At 38.4% G+C, this 23,775-nt stretch overlaps 1 protein-coding gene across 2 annotated transcripts; it reads left to right on the forward strand.

Moving 5' to 3' along the window:
• The first annotated feature begins 605 nt into the window (after nucleotides 1-605).
• On the forward strand, nucleotides 606-23,619 carry igfbp3 (insulin-like growth factor binding protein 3). 2 transcript variants are annotated; one of them, XM_065257296.2, is made up of 4 exons: nucleotides 606-1,159; nucleotides 7,905-8,194; nucleotides 8,461-8,580; nucleotides 21,322-23,619. In XM_065257296.2, exons 1-4 carry the CDS (start codon nucleotides 796-798, stop codon nucleotides 21,445-21,447), a joined length of 900 nt encoding a protein of 299 aa, XP_065113368.1. In that variant the 5' UTR covers nucleotides 606-795; the 3' UTR covers nucleotides 21,448-23,619. The 2 variants fall into 2 exon arrangements, with proteins under 2 accessions (XP_065113368.1, XP_065113367.1); XM_065257295.2 differs by lacking the exon at nucleotides 21,322-23,619 and adding an exon at nucleotides 18,284-19,703.
• Nucleotides 23,620-23,775: the final 156 nt, after the last annotated feature.

Genomic DNA, 23,775 nt, shown 5'->3' on the forward strand with positions numbered 1-23,775 from the left:
AATGCACTGAAAATTTTGTGATACCCACAAACTGATTTTTAATATAAAATACTCAGTTCTTTTAGTCTAAGACCATTACAAGATTGAGACCAAGACAAGCTGAGCCTTTATTTAAAAATTGTCTCAAGAACTACCGCTGTTTCGAGACACAATCCTTTGAAATAGATGATTTATAAAGTTAACCAATAAATAGTGTTTTGCACTGTAATCTCACCTTTGTAAATCACTGCACTTGCGCGTAAAACCTTGTTTTCTTTTTTCATTCTATCAATAAGCAGCATTTGTCGTCTACTGTGTTTTTTATACAGCATAACTTTAAGTTGCATACCTGTGCGGAGTAAACAGGTGCCAAACGCTTGCAAAAGCATGACCTTTTGGACAAAACCCGATTCCTCTCCAAACTGTGAGACCCGAGCTTTCCAAGTGCACATAAATATGCCCCATAAATGCTTAGGATAAGATTGACTGTATGTCGGTCATTGTTTCTTGCGTTGAGAGATTTCATTAGAGCTGCGCTCAGTCCCTTAAAGACCGAGGACCGGTGACTACATAATTCATACCGGGGGGAGTGACTTACTGCCCGTGTCTTTCCTGCCTGTATAAAACCTGAAGTTCCCTTTAAACTCACTTGCAGATGGAGAGACCCAACCGTGACAGCATAACTCAGGCTCCACACTAAAACTTGCACTTTTGCTAAGGCATATGTTAATAGCTCATTCTACAGACCTGTAACCACACATCCGTGCACGGTTTTCCAGACCTTACCCTCGTGTGCGCGTTCAGCCCTTCGGCTCCATGACGGGACTGTGTGCGCTCTGCCTGACCGCCCTCCTCGCAGCGTTCGCCCGGCTGGCTGAAAGCGTCAGCCCCGTGGTCCGTTGCGAGCCGTGCGACGACGGAGCGCTGGTGCTGTGTAAACCGCTGCCCCGGGACTGCAGCGAGAGCGTACGGGAGCCGGGTTGCGGATGCTGCATGACGTGCGCGCTCAGCGAGGGCCAGGCGTGCGGAGTGTACACGGCGCGCTGCGGTACCGGGCTGAGCTGTCTGCATCGTCCGGGGGAGATCAAACCGCTGCAGGCTCTGCTGGAGGGACGGGGAGCGTGCACGAAAGCACCAGATAAAGGGTCGGTGGGTAATCCGGTGGGACCTCAGGGACACGGTAAGCGCGCTCTTAAAAATTTACATGTACATTTTAATCAGTCAGTGCTCACTCGGTTCATATTTTAAGTAGATGTTGCTTTCTCTGACATCGAACCCTTGACCTTGCGTTGCACATTTGAGCAAACCATTTTAGTGTCTGTTAGTTTGTGAATGTGTGGTGCATTTACAATCCTGCCAAATGTGCCATATTTCCGCGCTCATGGGCATGTTGCCATTACGCGCAGTTGCGCGCATCAGCGGGGGTTTACTCTGCTGTGCATAACGCAGTTAATATGTTGGGAATGCTGCTGCTGCGCTCATCCCCGGCTTTCCTCTTTAGGGGGGCGGGGAGGTTCCTGAACTAACAGCCTGTTAAAGAGAGATGCATATGCACAACCCTTGACAGTGCATTGCTGTTTGCTTACCTATTGCATACAACCTTGCGCGTGTGTATGTAACATCTCCATACAGTGATCATTGGTTTACCGGCATGACACAGCGACCTCTGGTAACAGGCAGTCGTCAAGAAGTCCAGCCACCGTGAGACAGACACACTACCGCCGTTGTTCTCTCCTGCTCGAGTTTCAAGGCCTCTCTATGCTGTTTTATGTGTGTGGTGAGAGAGCCAGAGATGGAGAGAGAAACAGCTCTGTGTATCTGTGTGTGTGCGCGCCTAAAATTTGGGCTCACCAACCCAATCGTTAAGAATGCCACATTCGTTTATATTTAGTCCATCCGGAGAAGCGGAGATCACTGTTTTCAAAATGATGCTCCGCTGCTTGGCTTAGGAACTCTTGAGGTCTCCATTGAGAGTATCAAAACACAACTTAAAAACAATTGGTGTTATTGACCAAGCATTGTATTTCCAGGTGACCTAATGAATGAAATACGGTAGAGATGTAGCACCCCATCTTTCAAAACACTGATTGTTCTCCTGTACAAATGCAATCATGGGAACTTTTTCTTGCACCCAGGCCAATACATTCATCCAAGTGAATTCCTTAAGAGTAGGGAAGACTCTAGACACACACGCACATGCATAGACACAGATCCACAATAAGTGGCATTCTCAGTCGTAACTGACGTCAAGCCTGCCCAAGTGAATTTGTTTTTACCCTCTCTTGTTATTTGAAAGAGCCGCAGTGGTGTGTTGAAGCTATCAACCATGACATTGTCACACACACAAAGGCTATTGTTAGGAGCCAGAGTCACTTTTAAAAAGCAGTTTGGGGGCGCCAACTGTTTTACAGTACTGCTTTACCTCATGTTTCTCTCTCCGCTGCCCTTTCATTTCAGCCTGTGCTGCTGTTCAGTGCTGCTTTCCCATCATACCACACTTTATGGTAATTACACACTTCTGGCCAACCAGAGAGCAGGCCTTCATTGCCATGGTGTGCGTGGCTCCACCCCGCTGTGGGCTTTGCCACACATGAATTATGATATTTTTGAAGGGTTTGATTGGTCTGGTAGTAGTGTGGCCCAGCGTGGTTCTGGGTGGCAACAGTGGCAAAAAGAAACGAAGATGAAAGATTATGAGGTTATGAGTTATGACGTTGTTTGTGCGCGTGCAGTTATATCAGAAGAGGCGGATTCGTTCTGCGTAATGAGATCCACCTGCTGCGGGCCACTATTGGTGAAAACGCGTAATTGCGATGTCGCCTCGAGTGCGGTCAGCCACGTTCATTTATATGCCCGCGGCATATCTCTATCTTCCTCTTGGCTTGGTTTTAAGCTCTCATTCACACTGACCGTTAAATAGTTTGCTCGTTTGGGTTTAAACAAACACGTGAGGTTGCGCGATTTTAAAACAGGCTACTGAAAAGCCATAAAAAGTTGTAAAAGTTTACATTGGGGTTAAACTTTGATATTTTCCAAGTTCCTGAATTAGATGGCCCTCGATTGTGCTCCTCTATCTTAGATTTGTTTACGCAAGCGGGATCGTGGGTCATGCAGGCAGGGGAAAGCAGGAATCAACATGTTCCACGTGCTGAGGGTCATCATTATGTGCTGTCATTGCAATTACTTAATTTGTTTGAGTTGTTTTGTTGCCGAAGTCCATGTTATTGTTGTTGTTGTTGTAGTTGATGTTGTTGATGTTGATGTTGTTATGTCATCACCAATGAAGGCATGGTTTCATTCTGGTTTGGAGTACAGCTGCCATGGTTACAGAAGAGTGTTTGGTGTGCCACAAGTGCACACACACATACAGAAGGAGAGAGAGAGAGAGAGACAGAGAGAGAGAATCTGTTTTCGCTTAACTTTCCTCTCTGCTAAACTCTGTCCACTATCTTTACAAATCTTCACCTTTTTTTAGTCTTTCTTCTTGACTTAACCATGTTTGACTTTCTATCTGGAACTTTGCAATGCAGGAAGATCTCTTGATATCAACCACCACCCTGTCCCCAATTATGTCTCTGCTAGGCAATGGTCACCCTAGCTGAATCCATATACTTTGACAAGAATGCCATTGCACCATAAGAAAGAAAAAATGCAGATGAGATCTTTTTAATATCTCTATATTTTATCATCAGTGAGATTAAATGGAGAGCAAATGGGAACTATTGTTTAAGAGTCCAGTGTCTCAAATATTTCTCCTGAGAAAAGACCCAGAAATCTTTATGTGCTTACCTACATTTTACTGCAAGTTGTATAAGGAATATAAATGTGTGTGACAAATAAACATTTGAACTAGAAATATTTTACAAATGTCTCCTTTCGAATTTCAGAATAGATTTCAACAATGTCACAAACTGAGCTCAGATCTACCAAGTCTACCAAGTTAATGTTATTGTTGAAGATAGGACTCAAACGTATATCATCAAATTCTATCTTTGGGTAATCCAGATGTATTTTTCCTATAACAATCTACATTTATTTATAGCTCCATACATACTTGCGTCTTCCAGATGTGTAAAGAGTTAACCATCTTTAAAGGCGGGGTGCATGATTTTTGAAAAACACTTTGGAAAAGGGAGTCGGGCCAAGTACCAAAACACACTTGTAGCCAATCAGCAGTAAGGGGCGTGTCTACTAACCCACATCGTTGCCTGGGTTGTGTATGTGTGGGGCGGGTCTATCAAAAGAAGGTCCAGAATCTATTGGGGTAGGGGCGTGTTTGTTTAGGTGATTTTTAAATGTCAACGTTAGGTGTGGTCGACATCGGCTGCGGCTGGATGTAACCGATCGGCGAGATTAGCCGCGTGCAGGCGGGGAGGAGCTGAAAACGGAGACGTGAAGTCGGACGCGCTGTGCTTCCCGTAGTTGGCTGATCACGTGTCGTTTGCTTGCTTAATCGCATTAAACATGATTTGTAAGATGTAAACTACATAAAAAGTGAATTATACTGTTGTGAATGTCCGTGTATGAGCATGAGTGGAACTGAAGAGGCTTACAGCATCTGTTTTTACAAGAATAAAGTTCAACATAAGCATATATTATTTAAATACCAATGTTGTGGGGTCTACGGTTTTTATCCATTTAATTTTGATGAAGATGACACAATATAACATCGCGACTACATTTAACTGTTAAAATACAGATTTGTGAGCATTTGTGGAACTGTGGGCGTGAAAATACACACGAAACACACGTGATTGTTGTCATGTGGTGAATCCGACCAATTGAAACAGCTGTGTCGTCATTACAGCCCGTGCAGCTCCTCTTCGCGAACTGCGCTGGCTAACTCAGGCGGCTGATCTCGAATAGCTCTCGCGGTACTTAAAAACCACATGACACGTGCCTGCAGCGCCAGCTTAAGTCGGACAAAATTACTAACCAGAATGCACGTACTGCTTCAAGTCAGCCACCGATCGGTCTGCGCAGCGCCGCATGAAGTCGAACACACCTATTGGCTTTTAGAGATCATGCACCCCACCTTTAAATCCAGAGATACAGTATCTTATTGCAAAAACGACTCCAAGTTTCATGTGAGCGATTTCAGTACTGCTTGAATAAAAGTCCAAAGGATCTTATATTAAAGGTATTTGCTCAAAAATGCACAATAGTTTACCACACAGAATTACAACTGAACACCTCAATGTTGAAGTTAAACAAGATTTACACAACAGACTCTAAGTAAAAACAACAACTTTCTAAAGGATCTCCTTGATACAAAGTATAGATGAAATAATATTAAGTACGATAAAAAAGTCACAGTTTACTGTCACTGTGTAATAATATTTAATAATATTTTGTTGATCATCTCTTGTTTTTTCTTTATTAAAAAAGCCATTAGGCCTTGGGACTTTTAAAAGGACTCATAAGCTATGTGCATGTGTTGTGCCATATGCAGCTTTGTAAATGTAAATATCTGTTCAGTAGTCCCTATGTAATAGATGACACAATTGAATAATTTTGATAAAAGCGTTTGCAAATGCTTTTTTGTTTTACAAAATCCAAAAAATATCTGCAGTCTGCACCAATAAAGTGTCTAACACTTAACGTTAAAATACCAAATTACGTGTAATATCTAATACATTTTTCTTAAAGTGATTTAAAGACACACAAGTTTCTGAACATTATGAATGATGGGATACAAGTACTCTTGAAAATAGAGATAGTGTGATGAGATTTTGTGTGCATTAAGGGCACAGAGCATTTTAAGACTTTTAAGCTCAGTAAGAAGTGTGGGTATTTGGAAAAGTACCATTTACACATCTGTGTTGCAAAATCTAACAAGAAATGTGTAATAATGTACAGTAGTAAAGAGTACGTATGTTATACTCATTCAAAAATGTAGTTGAGTAGAGAGCAAAAGTGCTAATATGATGAATACTCTGTCAATGTACACAGTAGGCAAAAAGATATTCAAATACTTTACAAAACTGGAGTCTGCTGTCTACATACTGACAGTTCTTAGTATAGCTGCGCAAAGATTAATCGCGATTAATCACATACAAAATAAAAGTGCATTTTTGCTTAATATATGTGTCTGTTCTGTGTATTATAATTTTGTATATTTAAACACAGACTCATACATATATACATTTCAGAAGATTTTTATTTCTATAGCAATTTTTTTGTTTATATATAATATAGAATATATAAAAATATAAATAAATAAATAAATAAATATATAATCTTTGCCTGTTTTTAAGATAAACTTTAAAAAGTTGACGTCAAAAAACTGCATTTTGTTCCTTTTTATTGTAGTGTTTGTTGGTAAACTGTGAGAATCAACATAAATATGAGACTCTTACATTTTTTTTAGAGGTTTCTAAGTCTCTCTCCTTCTACCTTGATAGGTTGACCGTTTTGCCCCCAACCTTTTTGCATTGGTTATGCCAATATAAAAAATTAAACCCTTTAGGCAACCCAGCAACAAGTTCTTTTGAAAAAAATTACTTTTACAAATACTTAATCTCTCTTCCTGTTTTTGTCAATCGCTTTCCATCTTTAATGGCCTGTTTTGTTTCTGTTCCTCTAAATATCTTCTCTTATGCTCCAGCTGTTTATTGGTCTCTCATTCCTGCGAGAGCTCTGCTTTGTTATGTACTGTCGGAGAGTGAATATTTATTTTACAGACAAGTGCTGTAAAACCCCCAAAAGGACAGCATGTTTAAAGAATACCATAATTCATCTTCTCCCTCCCTTCTCGCCAGGCATTTGTTGATGCTGACAAATGCATTTCTCATTGGACCATTTAATGTTGTTCGGCTGCATGTGCTTGGATTTGGGAAACTACAATGTGGTTAGAGAAAAGAGATTAGAGTGCAGTTTGGGACATTGCGTTGCAAGCTTTCGCATTTCGCCAAGTATTATTATGTTTGAGCATATATAGGTGGTATCCATAAGATGACACCTGCAATGTATTATCTAATCAAAAATAAGTCAAAATGGTCTCTAGCTGTCACTTGGGCAGTACCCTTCAAAAAAGTACTAATATGTACCATTTAGGTACATATGTTTGTATACATTTGGTACCATTATGTACCTTTGCTATACTATTCACTCTTTGGTACCAATGTGTACCTTCGAGGAACTAAAATAAAGTCTTCTGTTGCAAAGATGTACTTTTTAAAAGGGTACTGCCCCTGTGACAGCTAGGGACCATCTTTGTACAAAGCAAACCCAGCACGAGACCATTTACACTAAATAGGCACATTGTGTAGCAACGATTTGAAACCAATGAGTCCACATGCAAATGAAGTATTATTTAACATATTGCTTAAATGTAATTTAGTAGAATCTAAAAAGGTCGTTTTGAATTGGTGTGGGATAAGAAGAGAGTAATAAAACCAATGTTTCCATTGAATAGGCTGTATGTGTATTTACAGAAAAGTCTTTACTGGGAGGAAAGCATGTAAAGTTTGCTGGTCAGACCAATATACCGGACCATGTTAGTGGAAGCAGGCGAATGCTTCGTCCTGCTGCCGTATTTGGTTTCTGGGTTCGGGTCAGGTGGTCTTGTCCTGTCTCTAATGATTCCAACTTAGGCCCTATAAATACTCTCACACTTTCACTCCCCCCATATCTCTTTCTTTCTTGCAGCCTTTTTCAAATGTGCCTTAACACTTTCTAGCTGTATTACAGAGTAAAAAAGCCTACTTTTGGACTCATGCAATTCATTTATGCATTTGTACAAATAAAATCTCTGATACAAAACTGTCAGATACCATAATCATATTAAAGATCAAGAATGAACCATTTCACTAGTCATAAGTGAGTTTGACTAGGTCATCTAGACTGTATTTATATGTTTATAGTTTGAAAAGTCAATTTTGAAAATCTGTAGCGTTATCACCCCTCTCATCCTCATCATTCAGATAACCCTGATGAGGAAGGAGAGGAACATATCTCCAATGGTACCCGGATAACAGGCGCTGTGGCAACTGAAGTGGTCCAGCACACCACAGTTGTTTCCAGAGACACGCAGGGAGGGCAGCGGACCGCGCCAGAGGCCAAAAGTTCTTCACAACACAACAGTAAACTGATGACAATGCAAAAAGAACAAGATAAGAAATCCCAAAGCTTTTATAAAGTGGAACCGGTGTCCAACGGGGTCCATACAGATATTCAAAACTTCAGTCTGGAGTCAAAAAGAGAAACTGAATATGTAAGTACTGTACACTGTGAGAACAAAAATGGAAAAGAAATGTCCCTAGCTGTCACTGGGACAGTTACAGATATGAATATATTTGTAGTACTTCTGAGGTACTACTACAGTATGAACTTAGGTGGAAAGGTGTACTTGTGTAATTGAAAGGGTACTGCCCAAGTGGACCATTTTTATGACAGTAAACTAGAGATTTCTCAAATCGTTTATTGAGTTTGTAGGCCAAACATTGTCTGTAACAGCTTTTGTGGCATGCATTTGTTCAGGGCCCGTGCCGTCGGGAGATGGAGAGCGTTCTGAAGAGTTTTAAGATCTCAAACGTGCTGAACCCAAGAGGCTTCCGCATTCCAAACTGTGACCAAAGGGGTTTCTACAAGAAAAAACAGGTAATTAGCTTTTACCCAAGTTACTGTGCTCTTCTTCTCCACATGCTTTTTATTTCAAGTACCTTACATTACACCAATTACAGGGCTTATACCCCATGCGGGCCATACTTTGCCCAAGATGAAGTCAGAGATACTATTTTTAGTCATCCTTACTTGAGACAAAACATACAAGCTGTGCATTATCAGCCCAGATCTTTAAAGCTTTATTCTACCAGCACCATTCATCAACAGGATAACAGTAGCTGCTATGGCAACCGTAGCAAAACAGTATCTGAAAAAGTTTGTGTGTGTGTGTGTGGTGGGGTAATCCGGGTGAGGGCCTATTTGTATCCGCATGCTGGTACATGAAAATATGTGTGGTTTCCTCAATTGACAATTGAGCATCAGTGCATCCGAACAAGAGAAGGAAGTTGGGAAAAGGAATTCTTGGAAATCTGTGAGTCACCAACAAACCCCTTATTAAAGGCATGAGTCAAAAGGCCCACATCAATGGCCCTAATGAGATTTGGTAAAATTGAGGTAGACAGATTTTTTTGTTGGATTTATACAATGGCAAACCATTTTAAGTACCGCATTGCAGTATCCTAAACAATACCAAGGGCACTTTGAAAGGGTGAAAACAGAGATTAGAGGGAAATTTGGGACGCACGCACTCACATTTTCCCAACTATAAAACTAGAAAAGTTCAATTGCAATTATTATGTAAGTGCATAGCTTTCATAGTTGCTGAGTCTCTTTTACAAGGTGGTTGATTGGTATAAATGATCTCATTAAATGCATTTTGTGCATTTTAGTAGTTTTAGCTTTAATCCCAGTGACAATGAATTTAGGGACAGGGTTAAGGGCTCGTTATAGTTGTGCGTAGGTCCTACGGTGTAGGTTCCGTGCAGTTTTCATTTATACTTTTGCGTCGTCGTCAAATACACGCGCAGACCGCTGGTAGGCAGTAACCACGCTTGTAACCACAGTAGCAGTGCGAACGTCAAAGAAGAAGAAGCTTAGCAACTTAACCCACAAACGAAGAAGAAACTGCAACTTGTTGTGTATAATTTGAGATGACCAGCAATGATGGAAGTAAATAAACAAAGACTTTTGTTGCAGTTTGAGTTAAATCACTCCTCAACTTAGCTCATCTTGGTTTTCACCATCACAAACGGAAATACTTATGACGCAGTTTTTTTTGCCTCCTGGGAGGGTTTCTGGTGGACCAATCACAGCGCTTGCGGTCCGCGTAGATCTGACGCCCTGTTAAAATTTTTGCGAGGTGCACGTCCGGCTACGCACAGGCTACGGATAGCCTACGCCGTAACTACGGCACCTACGCACGACTATAAATCGGGCTTTAAGAGTCACACAAGAGTCATGCAAAATGTAATAAAGAACTTCAATTTTTAATAACTACCTGGACAATAAAAATAGCAATTAATAGATTTGTTTAAAAATTCATTAATTAATCTATAAATAAATAGACAAAGTTACAAAAAATCATTATGTAACATTTTATTAGGCAATAAAAAATGAGATTATAAAAATAACATAGAAATGAAATATTAATCCATTAATAAATAATTCAAATTAATATAACAATTTATAAAAACAACATAAAATACTCAATAAGTTCATTATTTTAAATTGCATTTATAAATTCTTAATTAAATAATGGAATTTCAAATTGTATTTCAAAAAGCGATTTAAAACGAGAAATAAATAACTGGATTTATAAATTGAATTACAAATACAGGTTTAAATTAGGCATTTAAAAGGGCATTTCCGTTTGACTTTTCTGTTTTCATTTCCCCGTTGGTTCTCCTTATTCTTTTCGCTATTGGATTTGCTTTTCGTTTTAGCCTCTCTATTTAGCTTTTCCGTGACTCTTTGGGTCCTCATCTGAGATCTATAAATCTGCGCATGACGTACAATCAGAGCCAATCAGCGAGCTTGTTACATCCTCCTGGCCATAGCTAATTTGCATTTCTCATTTGACCATTTGCAAGGACCCAAAGAGTCACGGAAAAGCTAAATAGAGAGGCTAAAACGAAAAGCAAATCCAATAGCGAAAAGAATAAGGAGAATCATTGGGAAAATGAAAACAGAAAAGTTAAACGGAAATGCCCTTTTAAATGCCTAATTTAAACCTGTATTTGTAATTCAATTTATAAATCCAGTTATTTATTTCTCTTTTTAAATCGCTTTTTGAAATACATTTTGAAATTCCATTATTTAATTAAGAATTTATAAATGCAATTTAAAATGATGAACTTATTGAGTATTTTATGTTGTTTTTATAAATTTTTATATTAATTTGAACTATTTATTAATGGATTAATATTTCATTTCTACGTTATTTTTATAATCTCACTTTTTATTGCCTAATAAAATCTTACATAATGATTTTTTTATAACTTTGTCTATTTATTTATAGATTAATTAATGAATTTTTAAACAAATCTATTAATTGCTATTTTTATTGTCCAGGTAGTTATTAAATATTGAAGTTCTTTATTACATTTTGCATGACTCTTGTGGTCCTCCATACTGTACAAGCGCACTCTTCTGATCACAAAAACTGCATCACACACACTGTATAGACTCTCGCATACGCATAAAAAAATGAACCATACTTGGGTCTTTAGGGTTTATTAATTTTTAAAAGTTATACGTTTTTGTAAACTTCACCTTATATGAATTTAAATGAAATAGCTACTTTGTTAAATAGTTACGAATTCACATGAGATCCTGCTGTGTCATCCCACAACCACAAGCTATGCTAATACTGCATTTGCATATGCAGTTAATGGTTTTATAACTTCTTGATAAACGACATGTATCTTTATTGTAACTGTGTGTTTTGTTTTAATGGTTGTAGATAATACATTGTAGGTAGGACATGGTGTATATATGATTTAGATAATTATCTCTATATGTAATTTTATTTAATAAATAGATTTTATTTATCTATTTATCATTCTTTCTAAGAAAATTCATACTGGACAATACTGAAGCCACTTTGAAAGGCAGAGATCAAGAGGGTGTTTTTAAAAAGCAACGTTTAGGGTGAAAAAGAGATTTGCAATTGATGTAAAACACATGCCAAAGCTGCAGGGTATGGAATCTACCTATCTGCTATTGCCTGTGCAAGAATGAACTGACAGTAATTTACCCGCACACGTTTAGATAGCATGTGGTTCTACTAAACATGTAGGTCCATTGAAGGGACTGGGGGTGTTTTGGGGTGGGAGACCGGCTGCGCTGGAGGGTTCTCTGTACCTTTGGTCGGAACGAAAGTGATGATAGGTTAAGGCTGGATATCTAAAGAAGCACATTCAGCAAACCCTCAAGGTGAGAGATGAAGGTCTTGCAGATGGTTTGCATCAAAACCAATGAGATGCTAGAGCCTTTTAGTGGCACCTGCAACAAATAAAGAAGCGCTCAAGAACATGGACTAGCGGTTAGTGCACGTGCTTTGACACTCTGAGCCTGGGTCCTTTGACGTGAGTGTAAATCCGGCTTGTGACATTCCTCGATCCTTTTTTCCATACCCCCTCCATCATTTCCTGTCCTCTGTACTCTTCTGTATGTGATTAACTATCATGTGGCCATCTTAAAATTTATGGAGTCCTGTGAGAATCTTAAAGACTAGCAGAGTTGCAGTTAATCTATTTTGTCATTTTGAAACTTTTCCTAGCCATACGTTTATATATATATAGGCGGTGACGTCACTACCTGCGAGAAACCTGACAAATCTCCAAGTCCCATGTAAACGCAGTTGTCTGCATAGCCGGTTTATTGATTTGGATGTAAACGCATGAAAACAGTTTCTTTAATAAGCAGATTTTTGCTAGTTATCTGCTTATTCTCTGCATGTATACGCACTCAGTGTGAACAAGGTCCGAAATTCTCTGATTCATATATGGAAATAAATCAGTGCATTCACGTCCACAATATAAGCAGACAGATAGGATATTGTTATGTGAAGACGTGTGTCATGCATCTTGAAAATGCGACGCTGGCAAATGGCGTAAGCTCAGGTGGACAGAAGACATAACAAAAGTGTATGAGTACAAATGACTCACTAAATTTAAACCGTGGCACCAAAAACAGCTACATCCTCTCCTGTATCAGGCAGCCTGGCACAAATATAGCCTCGTTTGTCTGGAAAGATCTTTTGGTTGGATCTCTGCTTGTAATAAAGGAACATCTGTGAGACATTCTGTGTCCACACATGAGACTGTCTCTAATGAAGATCAAGCCAATCAGTTTCCACTCTTCTCCATTCCAACTCTGCCTGGTTTAAACTGGAGCCCGAGTCAGAGTCGACCCTGAGATCGCAATCACCCGTATTTATTTCCGCATCACAAACAAACCCACGCAAACCTTATGCATACATACTCACACAAGTGAACTGTAGATGTCCCGGGTGCCTGGGGGTCCCTGCGCTCCCCGGAATAAGATCTGTTATGGGAGCATTTGTGTATGGATGTGGGGGTTTGTGTGTGTCTGAAGGCCATTCCCGTGGAGAGCAGAGTCCAATCCCTGCTAATTTTAGCCTTGATTATATGAATTGGCTCAGTGTGTTGGTGGAGGCCAGGCATACTGGCCCCAGCGCCCCCACTCCCCCCTTGCCCTTGGCTTCCCAGGCCAGACTCATCTCTCACCCAGGCTACTTTAGTCCTGTGCTGTTGCTGATCTACTGGCTCTACCAGGGCTCTGCAACCCAATTAAGATCTCACGTTGATTGATATCTCGGTAATGCAGAGTTAAAAAAAAAACGAGGGATTGATAAAAAGCTATTCATTTTATATAAATAAGGACTGCAAAATGGTGCCATGAATGCCGTTCACAAATTGCTAAATTTTTTTATGCAATTTATTTTATATAACATACACGTATTCACATGCATTCAGTCCTTGCATTCTGTTGCCTTTCTAGTTCACACCAAAATGATTTTCTAATGATCACGTACTACACTACAGGACAAACGTCTGCACCAGACTACATGCACCACACACAAACACACACACATGCCCACACTGTTCATAGTCTGGCAAAGAGTCTCATTCACATGCAGTTGCTGCATTCACATACAGTATTGTGTGTGTGTGTGTTTTATGAGTCTGTGTTTACCCTGTGGCTGCTTTTAATGCCCTTCCGCCTTCCTGCTGCCCATGAGGGCATCATTATGGGCCAGCGTTGACTGAGGCTTGCTTTGTGACACACACATATACACACACACAGTCGCGCAAGCGCACACACATGCTCTCTTTCTCCCTCTCCCACATACACACTTACACAGGTCTGCTGTGTTACAGACTCCAGAAGCCGCCACGCTGACAGGGTTGTGCCCCGCACCCTAAATACACCTCCTTGTCTCTCACTGATACAAACAAACACATAAAGCAGTCAATCATCAATCAAGTCACTATGTGTGGTGAGTGGACATGCTGTAATGTGTAACGTATTTGACCGGTCGGTCTTAATTGATAGTTAGTTTACCATGTCTTGACTAGATGTAATTTGTCTGCAATTTCAACCGAAAGTGAAAATGCTGTGCAGCATGCACTGTCAGATAAAAGGGTCAAAAATGGTCTTTAGCTGTGACTGCGGCGGACCCCTAAAAAAATTACACCTTTGCACCTGAAGAGTTCATATTAGTACCTCAAAGGGAAACATTGGTACCAAAGATTTCATAATAGTACATCAGAGGTACACATTGGTACTAAAGATTTCATAATAGTATGTCAGAGGTACAAATTAGCACCAAAGAGTCCATATGACTACCTCTGAGGTATTGGTACCAAAGAGTTCATGTGTACCTCAGAGGTACACATTGGTACCAAAGTGTTCATGTGAGTACCTCAGAGGTACACATTGGTACCAAAGAGTTCATGTGAGTACCTCAGAAGTACACATTGGTACCAAAGAGTTCATGTGAGTACCTCAGAGGTACACATTGGTACCAAAGAGTTCATGTGAGTACCTCAAAGGTACATATTGGTACCAAAGAGTTCATATTAGTACATCAGAGGTACACATTGGTACTAAAGAGTCCCTATGACTACCTCAGAGGTACACATTGGCACCAAAGAGTGCATGTGAGTACCTCAGAGGTACACATTGGTACCAAATAGGGCTGTAACGATTAATCGTGTGTCATTCTGAATCGCAAGGCTGCGATTCTGTGTTACATGCACAGCTTGTGCGTGTACTATGGCATTTGGTCAGTAGGAAGTCCTTATCAATCTAAAATCATTGTTGTTTTTAACTTGCATTTAAAAAAGCAACACTCCTTAAACAAAATCATTCAAAATATTGTTTATAATCATGAAAATACTTGAAACAATATGAAGAACAGCAATATAAATATTCCTGACCTTTCCTGGAATAGCGTGGAATGCTACTTCTTCTGTGGCACAAAGGGAGTTTCTGCACGAGCCCCCTGGCTTTGGGATGTTCCGGGATTTCACCGTAATTCATTAATTGAGAAAACACGCATTTGCACGATTAATCGTTACAGCCCTAGTACCAAAGAGTTCATGTGAGTACCTCAGAGGTACACATTGGTACCAAAGAGTCGATATGACTACCTCAGAGGTACACATTGGTACCAAAGAGTGCATGTGAGTACCTCAGAGGTACACAGTGGTACCAAAGAGTGCATGTGCGTACCTCAGAGGTACACATTGGTACCAAAAGTTCATGTGAGTACCTCAGAGGTATACATTGGTACCAAAGAATGCATATTAGTACCTCAAAGATACCAAATGTATACATATCTGTACCTAAATGGTTAATATAGGACCCTTTAAAAGGATACTGCCCCAGTGACAGCTGGGGACAATTTTTCTCCCTTTTTTCTAACACGGTGGCATTATAATTGCTAATGTATGATATATGTAGTTAGGTGAAGTAGGATTTTAGACTAATGAGATTTAACAGTGGGCAGGGCTATCATTGCTTCACCACGAAAATAGTAACCTAGCGACCAAGTACTTGATTTACATGGAAAGGTTTTACTGCTTGGTTAGTATTTTAGTGAATCCATGGCTTCAGTCGTATCATAAAGAATGCATCCTGTGTGTGTAAACATTCCCATAAAGCAAAGCAGCTCAGCACCTACAGCAGTAAATACCCAGAGAGATAAATTCATACCGGAAAAAGCAGAATCCGAATGATTATCTGTATCCTATTTATCCTATTTAACCTATTTATCTGGATCCCTTTTTTATAAATATTTATTTATTTATTTCACTTTTAAAAAACTGCCACTGAGGAACCATTTTTTGTTTCTCAAATAACCCTTAAGCAAAGTCTCTTCAGGGAAGTCGTGTCACTCGCCGACAATGTTTGCAAGTCATGCAAAACTAAAGTCCTATGTACTTAAATAAGAAAGATATCTCTAAAATCACAATTTAACAACATATTTCTGCTCATCAATTAAACCTGGAATCAACTGTACCATAACTTTTGTTTCTTAAGCTCAAATTGCAGCAAAAACACCTTTTTCGAGGTTGTTTCAGCTACTGCACATGCGCACAGGTTGGCAATCGTCTCACGCGACTCTGTATAGATCCCCTCCCCCAGAAAATCGTCACTCTTTATCAATTGATGATTGGTTCTTTAAACTGGAAAAGGGGACTTTCATCACTAGAACGCCATATTGAGAGCAATCAGTGAGGTTTGCCGCTTGCAGTCATGGGAGAAGTTGAAGAAGGAGTGACGTGTGCGCCCAGTTTCCTTTTTTAATCGCAAATGAAGTGAATCAGATGAATTTGTCAAAAAAACAAATCTTTTTAATAAAAGTTACAACCAGAAACCCTTAATATTGAATATTTTAGTTGCTGTTTATGCTGTATGCCTGAAAGTAGCGGGAAACAAGTTTTGTCTTTCGCTTATTTTCATTTAAATTGTTTATATGGCACCATATAACATATTTAAGTTATATTAAGGAGTTTTACCTGTTATAAAAAACATGAATATATAATGTTTATTAATGGAACTGAAGGTTGGATTAAACATGAAAGGCATCTGATTGTTGTCATCAGTGAGGCGACCAATCACGAAGAGATATGTCATCATCAGAACTCCTTGCAGCTGTTCTGTAGAAGATGTGCCGGCTGAGCCAGTCGGCTGTTCTCGGATCACTCTCGCAGTACTTTTATTCTGTATACGTAACAGTCCCCATGAATGCCATTCACTAAATTGCTAAATCTGTTTATGAAATGTATTTTATATTTATGCAATTTACAAAATTAATGCATTAAAGGCAAAAAATAAAGGAAAAATATGTAATGTACACAATAAAAGATAAAAAATTGTATTTATTTTAGGGGTCCATAATAATGCATTAGTAAGGCATTAATTAAGTATTAATTAATATAGTTATACTATATTAACAATAAATTACAGCTTATTAACCATAAAAAAAGAGTAATTATTGATCAACTGAAAATATACTACTATACAGTATTACCCATTACTACTAAGTACCTATAAATAGCATGACTATGTTAGCCAATATTTACTAAATAATATTAATAACAAATGTTTTAATTATGTTTACTAAGTAAATATATAATTAAAGTATATAATTCTATATTAGTGAAATTTGAGCAATATTGAGCGCAATTATGGCTTATTACTAGAACTGCCAACAATGCCCATCGAAAAACTTCACTTGTCCCAGACAAGCGTTAATGCCAAGCCCTGAAGATTTTTAGCCATTTAGTAACAGTGTTGTAAAATCAATACAAATCTTATATATTGTTGGCCTAAAAATTATCAATAAATGTAAAGACCAATCAGTAATTGAAGATTAAAAATTTACTTCAGAACAGGGTGTCAAATTGTCTTTATTAGAAGATGTATTGTATTGTATTGGTGGCAGTTCTAATAGTAATAAGCATAATTGCTCTCAATATTGCTTTCAATCTCAAATTTCACTAATATGCATTATATACTTTACTTAGTACACAAAATTTAAACTTAGGTTTATTAAGTAAATATTGGCTAACAAAGTCATACTATTTATTCAGATACTATATTACTATATTACTATATACTATATTTTCAGTTATTTATTAATTACTTATTAAAAATAATTATATTATATTAATTAGCTGTAATTTATTGTTAATGTCGTATAATTATATACTTAATTAATCCTTAATTAATGCCTTATTAATGCCTTATTATGGACCTTTTACTTATAAAGTAAACGTTTTAGATTTAAGAAACTTTTTTTTTTTTTTTGTGCACATTTATTTTTGTAATCAATTGATGGCTTCTGTAACTTAGACATATTGTATGAATTTACATGCATTCGGTCCCTGCATTCTGTTACCTTCCTAGTTACATTAAAATGATTTATAAAGATCACGTACTACACTATAGGACCAACGTCTGAATCAAACTGAGCCAGCTGGCTGTTCTCGAATTGCTCTCGCAGTAAATGCCATACGTCACAGTCACATGCCACCGGGGCCAGCTCAAGCGGACAAAATTTCTTATGGCAATGCACTGCTTCGAGCCAGCCGCCGATCGGTCTGTGCAGCGCCGCATGATGTCGAACACACCTAATATCTCCTATTCATAGTAATAGGAGTGCTCAATTTTGTTTTATCCAATATCTTTGCCTTTCAGTCAAACATTTTTTTAGCCTTTTCATAGTTTGTACAACCATTATCATTACACTTTTGTTCAACAGAAAGGTATTGTGGAACCATACAGCCAGTCCACCCCCCCTCTTCCATCCAACCTGCTGGATCCATCACCTGACCACAGGTCCTTGTATTGTAACCTCATCATTTATAAATGTAGCTCTGGTTTCCAGTACACTTAATCTTTCTCTCAGAGAGACATAAACAATTAAAAGATCTTTCGAAGTGATATGTTACTTATTTTAGAAAAGACAATTGAAAACGAATGGATGAGTGTAACATGTGCAGCAGCCCCTGTAGAGGCCAGGTTTCATTCCCAGACTGCTCTTGTTCTGCTTGAGCTATTTTAATTCGGTACTCTTTCAATAAAACTGCTTTTGATCTCTCTTTCAGTCTTTCTCTCTCTCTCTTTTTCTGACTCATCCACTTCTTCCACTCACAATGTTTGTTAATTTTTCTTCCTTCCTTCCTTCCTGCCTTCCTGCCTCCCTTTTCTTCTCATGACCAAGCAAATATGTTCTTATTAACCGTAGGATATATGAGTGTGTGCGTGTTTGTTTGTGTGTGTATGTGTGTGTTTATTTGGCCTGTGTAGTATAATAAGCTCCAGATGACTTTAAGTGGATGCCAGTTTCCTAAAATAGTTCTAGCAGCTCTTTAACTGTCCATGGCAAATATTTTAGTTGGGCCAAATTTACCTTCAACTATGTCTTTATGAACACAAAATCACAATTTCATCAGCAACAGGCCCGACGGAGGCATTTAAGGCTGTCGTAAATGCGAAACTGAGTTTGCCCGAGTGTCTTTCAGTAGGCAGCGATATTCACAAGTTGTCAAAACTTGCATGTAAATAATCGGCAAATGTAAACAATGGCAGAAACTGTAGACAGTATGGTGTGTGTGTGTGCTTGTGCGTGTTCCTCTAACCACAGGAGACGGTCGCTTTTTGCATCGATTTTTCTGTCTCATACGCACATAAACACACACTCACTATGAATGGCCGTCACACATTCTTCCAACTAAGATGTGATGTTTGACTTGCACATGTCTCATGCTAACTGCCAAGAGAGAGAGAGAGACAGGGAAATAAACCAGAGTAAGATTCTATACGCAGATCTCAACATAGGATAAACCTTGCTATGGAAGGCAATGGGTTATATTGTTTGTTAAAAAATAAACATAAATTCATGAAACATAATAAACAAAAATGCCATGTGACCCTAAATCTTGTATATGGTGTAATATACATTTTTATATATTAAGTTTTTTGTTTTATCATTTGTAAAGCTTCAGGTTGCATAATGCAGGCAGTAGTTTTCTACTCAAAAATGTCATTTATTCCAGTGAATTTTTTTTCTTTGATTAAAAATATCTACTCTGTGTGGGTAATTTGTGGCCATTGCCGAATTGTTTGTTTCTTGTTTGAAAATAAATTGAACAAAATAAAGTGAAAAATGTCTGGTTTGTGCATTATACTAGAAAAATACACTAAATTCGAAATATTTTCTAAAAACAGGTATTAAAACTGTACACTTTCAGAACCAACATGATCTCACGGCAAGTCGTGTTATAGTCACAAAATTTTTTATTCATTTATTAATTTCCATGGCACAAAATTCATCTTTTTTTGCCTTAATGTCTTTTTCGTGTCACTTAGCACAAATTTCTATAAATAGTTTTTCGTGTCCGTGGCACAACTTTCTTTTTCGTTTCTTTTTTTGTATTGTTTTTGCATTTTTTGCCTATTTTAAATCACCCCTGGAGTTGGGGTTAGATTTGGGGTTTGGGTTAGGTGGTCTAAAAATGTAACAGTGAAAGTGAATCTAACCCCAAACCCAAGCAAAAATGGTAAGAAATTAGAAAAAAACAATGAGACAACATGAAAAAGAAAGTCATGGCAAGGACATGAAAAACAATTTATACAAATTTGTGCGTGTGACACAAAAAAGACATTCGTGGACACGAATAAATGAATAAAATTTTTTGTGACTATAACACGACTTTCCGTGAGCTCAGTTTGGTCAGAACTTTTAAAGAGACATTCCACTTTTTTTGAAAATATGCTCATTTTCCAGCTCCCCCTAAAGTTTAACATTCGATTTTTTACCATTTTAGAATTTAGCTGATCTCCGGGTCTGGAGCGACCACTTTTTGCATAGCTTAGCATAATCCATTGAATCTGATTAGACCATTAGCATCACGCTCAAAAATGAAAAGGGTTTCGAAATTTTACTTATTTAAAACTTGACGCTTCTGTAGTTATATCATGTACTAAGACCGACTAAAAATTAAAAGTTGTGATTTTCAAGGAAGATATGGCTAGGAACTTTACTCTCATTCTGCCGTAATAATCAAGGACTTTGCTGCCGTAACATGGCCGCAGCAGGCGCAATGATATTACGCACTGCCCGAAAATAGTCCCCTTGGTTACTTTCAATAGCAGGGGACTATTTTCAGGTGCTGTGTAATATCATTGCGATTGAGATCGGCTGAATGGATTCCAAAACGGTAAAAATCTAATGTGTAACTCTAGGGGAGCTGGAAAATGAGCATATTTTCAAAAAAAGTCCCTTTAAAATATGTACCCCAGCTGTCACTGGGGCAGTATACTTTCAAAAAAAGTACTGCTTTGCACCTTAAGAGTTCATATTAGTATCTCAAAGGTTTTTTGGTACCAAATGTATATCTGTACCTAAATCGAAACCTATTATGGACCTTTTTGAAGGGTACTTTCCCAGTGACAGCTGGAGTACATATGTTGACCTGTTTTTGTACCCATGTTTGCCTTTTACATAAATTCATCATGTATTGAGGATGTTTAGGCATTGCAAAATCTAGACTAAACTTGCTGTTTCTTTAATGTGTTCCCTTGAATCCCCTGACATTCTTTTACCCTAATCTCTCTCTCTCCGTCTCTCTCTCTCCCTTTGGCTCTAGTACTGGTGCTACTCTCTCTCACCTAAGTGTGATGCAATGAAAAATGTGTGTTTATGGCAACGTCCCTTCCATTTGCAGGATGTTTTCTGTTTTGCATATACGTGTTCCAAATATCGTATGGTTATGCATTTCTCTTCCCGTCTCACAGTGTCAGCCATCCAAAGGCCGCAAAAGAGGTTACTGCTGGTGCGTCGACAAGTACGGACAGTCTCTGCCAGGCTTCGACAAAAAGGATAAAGGCCAAGTCCACTGCTATAACCTGGAGAAGAAATAAGTGAGAGACAGCGAAAGAGAGATGTCTCCCCAAAAGAACTGCATGAATACAAAGTAAACGTGGGGGAGGAGATTTTTCAAGATGTCCCAAAGCTGATCGTCCACTTGTATGCTGAGGCACGTGACCATCAATCACTTTTGGGGGAGTGACGAAAATAAGAGAAGTCAGAATGAAAGAGAGAGAGATTTTCTGTTTTGTATATACAAACATCAGAAATACAAGCAAACTCTCAACTAAATTCAGCCGTCAATAACAGCATGTTAAGCCCGAGCATATATGAGGGATTACTATGAGCGTATATAGCGTCAACTTTCTCTCTCTCTCTCTGTTTTTTACAACAGCATGTATTTATCTCTTCATTTCTGCTATGACAAACAGCAGATCTCTCTCTTCGTCCCACTTCCTGTTTCTGTCCTCCTGGTGTAGTGTCGTTTAAACTGGGCATGCTCAGTGGCACTAGGCGACTCTTGCCAATGAATCCATCTTAAGCACAAGCACTTCATGCACTTTGGCCCCTCATCGAATACAAACTTCAGCCTGTTATTACGGCCTCGCCACACAACCAAACTTCCAGCTTGTATAAACAAACAGGACAAAACCTCATTCTCAATCAGATCTGTAGAGAAATTCAGCTATTGAGAATTGAATTTGTAAACTATTCTATACGGGACATTTTTTTTATTGGAATACCGTAATATTATCATTTACGTTAAATTATTTTGGATCCACCACCAGCTTACAGTAGTAATACAGTTCTTTGTCCTGCTGGTGGAGTCGGGGCATCAAACAGCATTGATACGGCCCTAAAATGTGAGCATCATCTCACCAGATGCACTTTGAATAAAAGATTGACGCTCCAAATATAAAATTATTGGCCATTACTGTCGTTTGACATTTTAAGGCCTTTGCTAAAAGCATCTCTGTTTTTGTTTTGGGTTTGAATGTAACCGTAATGCTACGGGGCTTGAATTACCGCTGCAAAATCGCTGTATAGTCCTAAGCTAGAAATATAAATTTTCAGGCAGTTTTTATAATCGATGCCTTAAAGGACCCCATGCAAAAAATGCGTTGGGTAATGATGCGGGTTGTTTTAGCCTCGGCCTACTTGCGTATTGTCCGTTATTTCACCCCAAAGCTACGATCCAACATGACGACACGTTTTTTGACTCCTGAGAAAAGACTTGAAAAGTGAAGGGTGCCAGAGAAGTAGCCCACCCATTAGCTTCCTAGCATAGCATCTGCTGAAAGCTAAGCCCCACGACCCCCTCCCAAACAACTCTACAAAAGAGACTAAACAAATGATGTTTGGTGCTAAACATTATCAGACTTGATTCTGGGGAAGTATGCGTAGCTATTTGCCCCACCATAATTGTGTCTTGAAATATTTTTTATATAAATAAACATGTTGTTTCAGGCCAGCTAAATGTCTAAAGAGGCATATGTGAACTTTATGCTAAAAAGAAAGAAATATAAGCTGATCCAAACTTTTGTCAATGTCATTGAGAACAATTCAGTGACCCATTGATTGCACAGTAGTGAATACATAGAAGTCAGCATATTTTCGGGAATATAATCACTAAAATCTTTTTTTGTTTTGTTTTAGATTTGTCGTACAGCGTGGAGTGCGAGGCGACGTTCGTTAGTTTAGCAAAGATGCTATTCACATTCGAATCGTTTTGTGTAAGCTCTCTAGTTGAAATCTTCAGGTTTTGTAGATGTTTCTATGGTATGAACTAAGCTAAATCTAAGCTCGACTTTAGCTAACCCTAAGCTGAACGAAGCTAAAGTAAAGTGAAATAAAGCTGAGGCCAAGCTTGTATTGCAAAGAACAACAAGGTCAACAAGGTTAAAGCTATAGTTGATCTTGCGAAAAGCTTGCCACCCTCATTCTGTGCAATGTTAGGGTCACTTCTTGCCCGCAAGTCACTTTTAAAGATCCCTCCGTTCACGGGTAATTGCTTTTTGTTTGTTTGTTCGTTCGTTCGTTCGTTTGTTTGTTTGTTTTCTTTTAAACCTATTTTGATTCTTTTAAAAGCTTATGTTACTAAAATATAGAAGTTATACAGCTATGACTTTCTTCAAGAAAGGAAATGTTTTTGTTCAAATATAATTTGTATTTAATGCCTTTTTTAAATAAAAAATGTAAACACTATTTTTGTTTACACAATGACAGACTACAATCTCTACGCTTCTTTCTCTATGCCAAGGCACTGTTTTGTGGATCTACTGTAAAAAGTCAAGTTGTAACTTAACAAATTAAGTTAAACAATTTTAAATTGTTTTATGTTTATTTAAGTTATGTAAACTTATCACAAGTCAAAACTTTCA

The sequence above is a fragment of the Paramisgurnus dabryanus genome, chromosome 12 (assembly GCF_030506205.2).
Source record: "Paramisgurnus dabryanus chromosome 12, PD_genome_1.1, whole genome shotgun sequence".
NCBI lineage: Eukaryota > Metazoa > Chordata > Actinopteri > Cypriniformes > Cobitidae > Paramisgurnus > Paramisgurnus dabryanus.

Coding starts and splice junctions, on each gene's coding strand:
- igfbp3 (XM_065257295.2), top strand. CDS start 796: ATGACGGGACTGTGTGCGCTCTGCCTGACCGCCCTCCTCGCAGCGTTC. Junction 8,195..8,460: donor CAAAAAGAGAAACTGAATAT/GTAAGTACTGTA, acceptor GCATTTGTTCAG/GGCCCGTGCCGTCGGGAGAT. Junction 8,581..18,283: donor GTTTCTACAAGAAAAAACAG/GTAATTAGCTTT, acceptor TTTGTTCAACAG/AAAGGTATTGTGGAACCATA.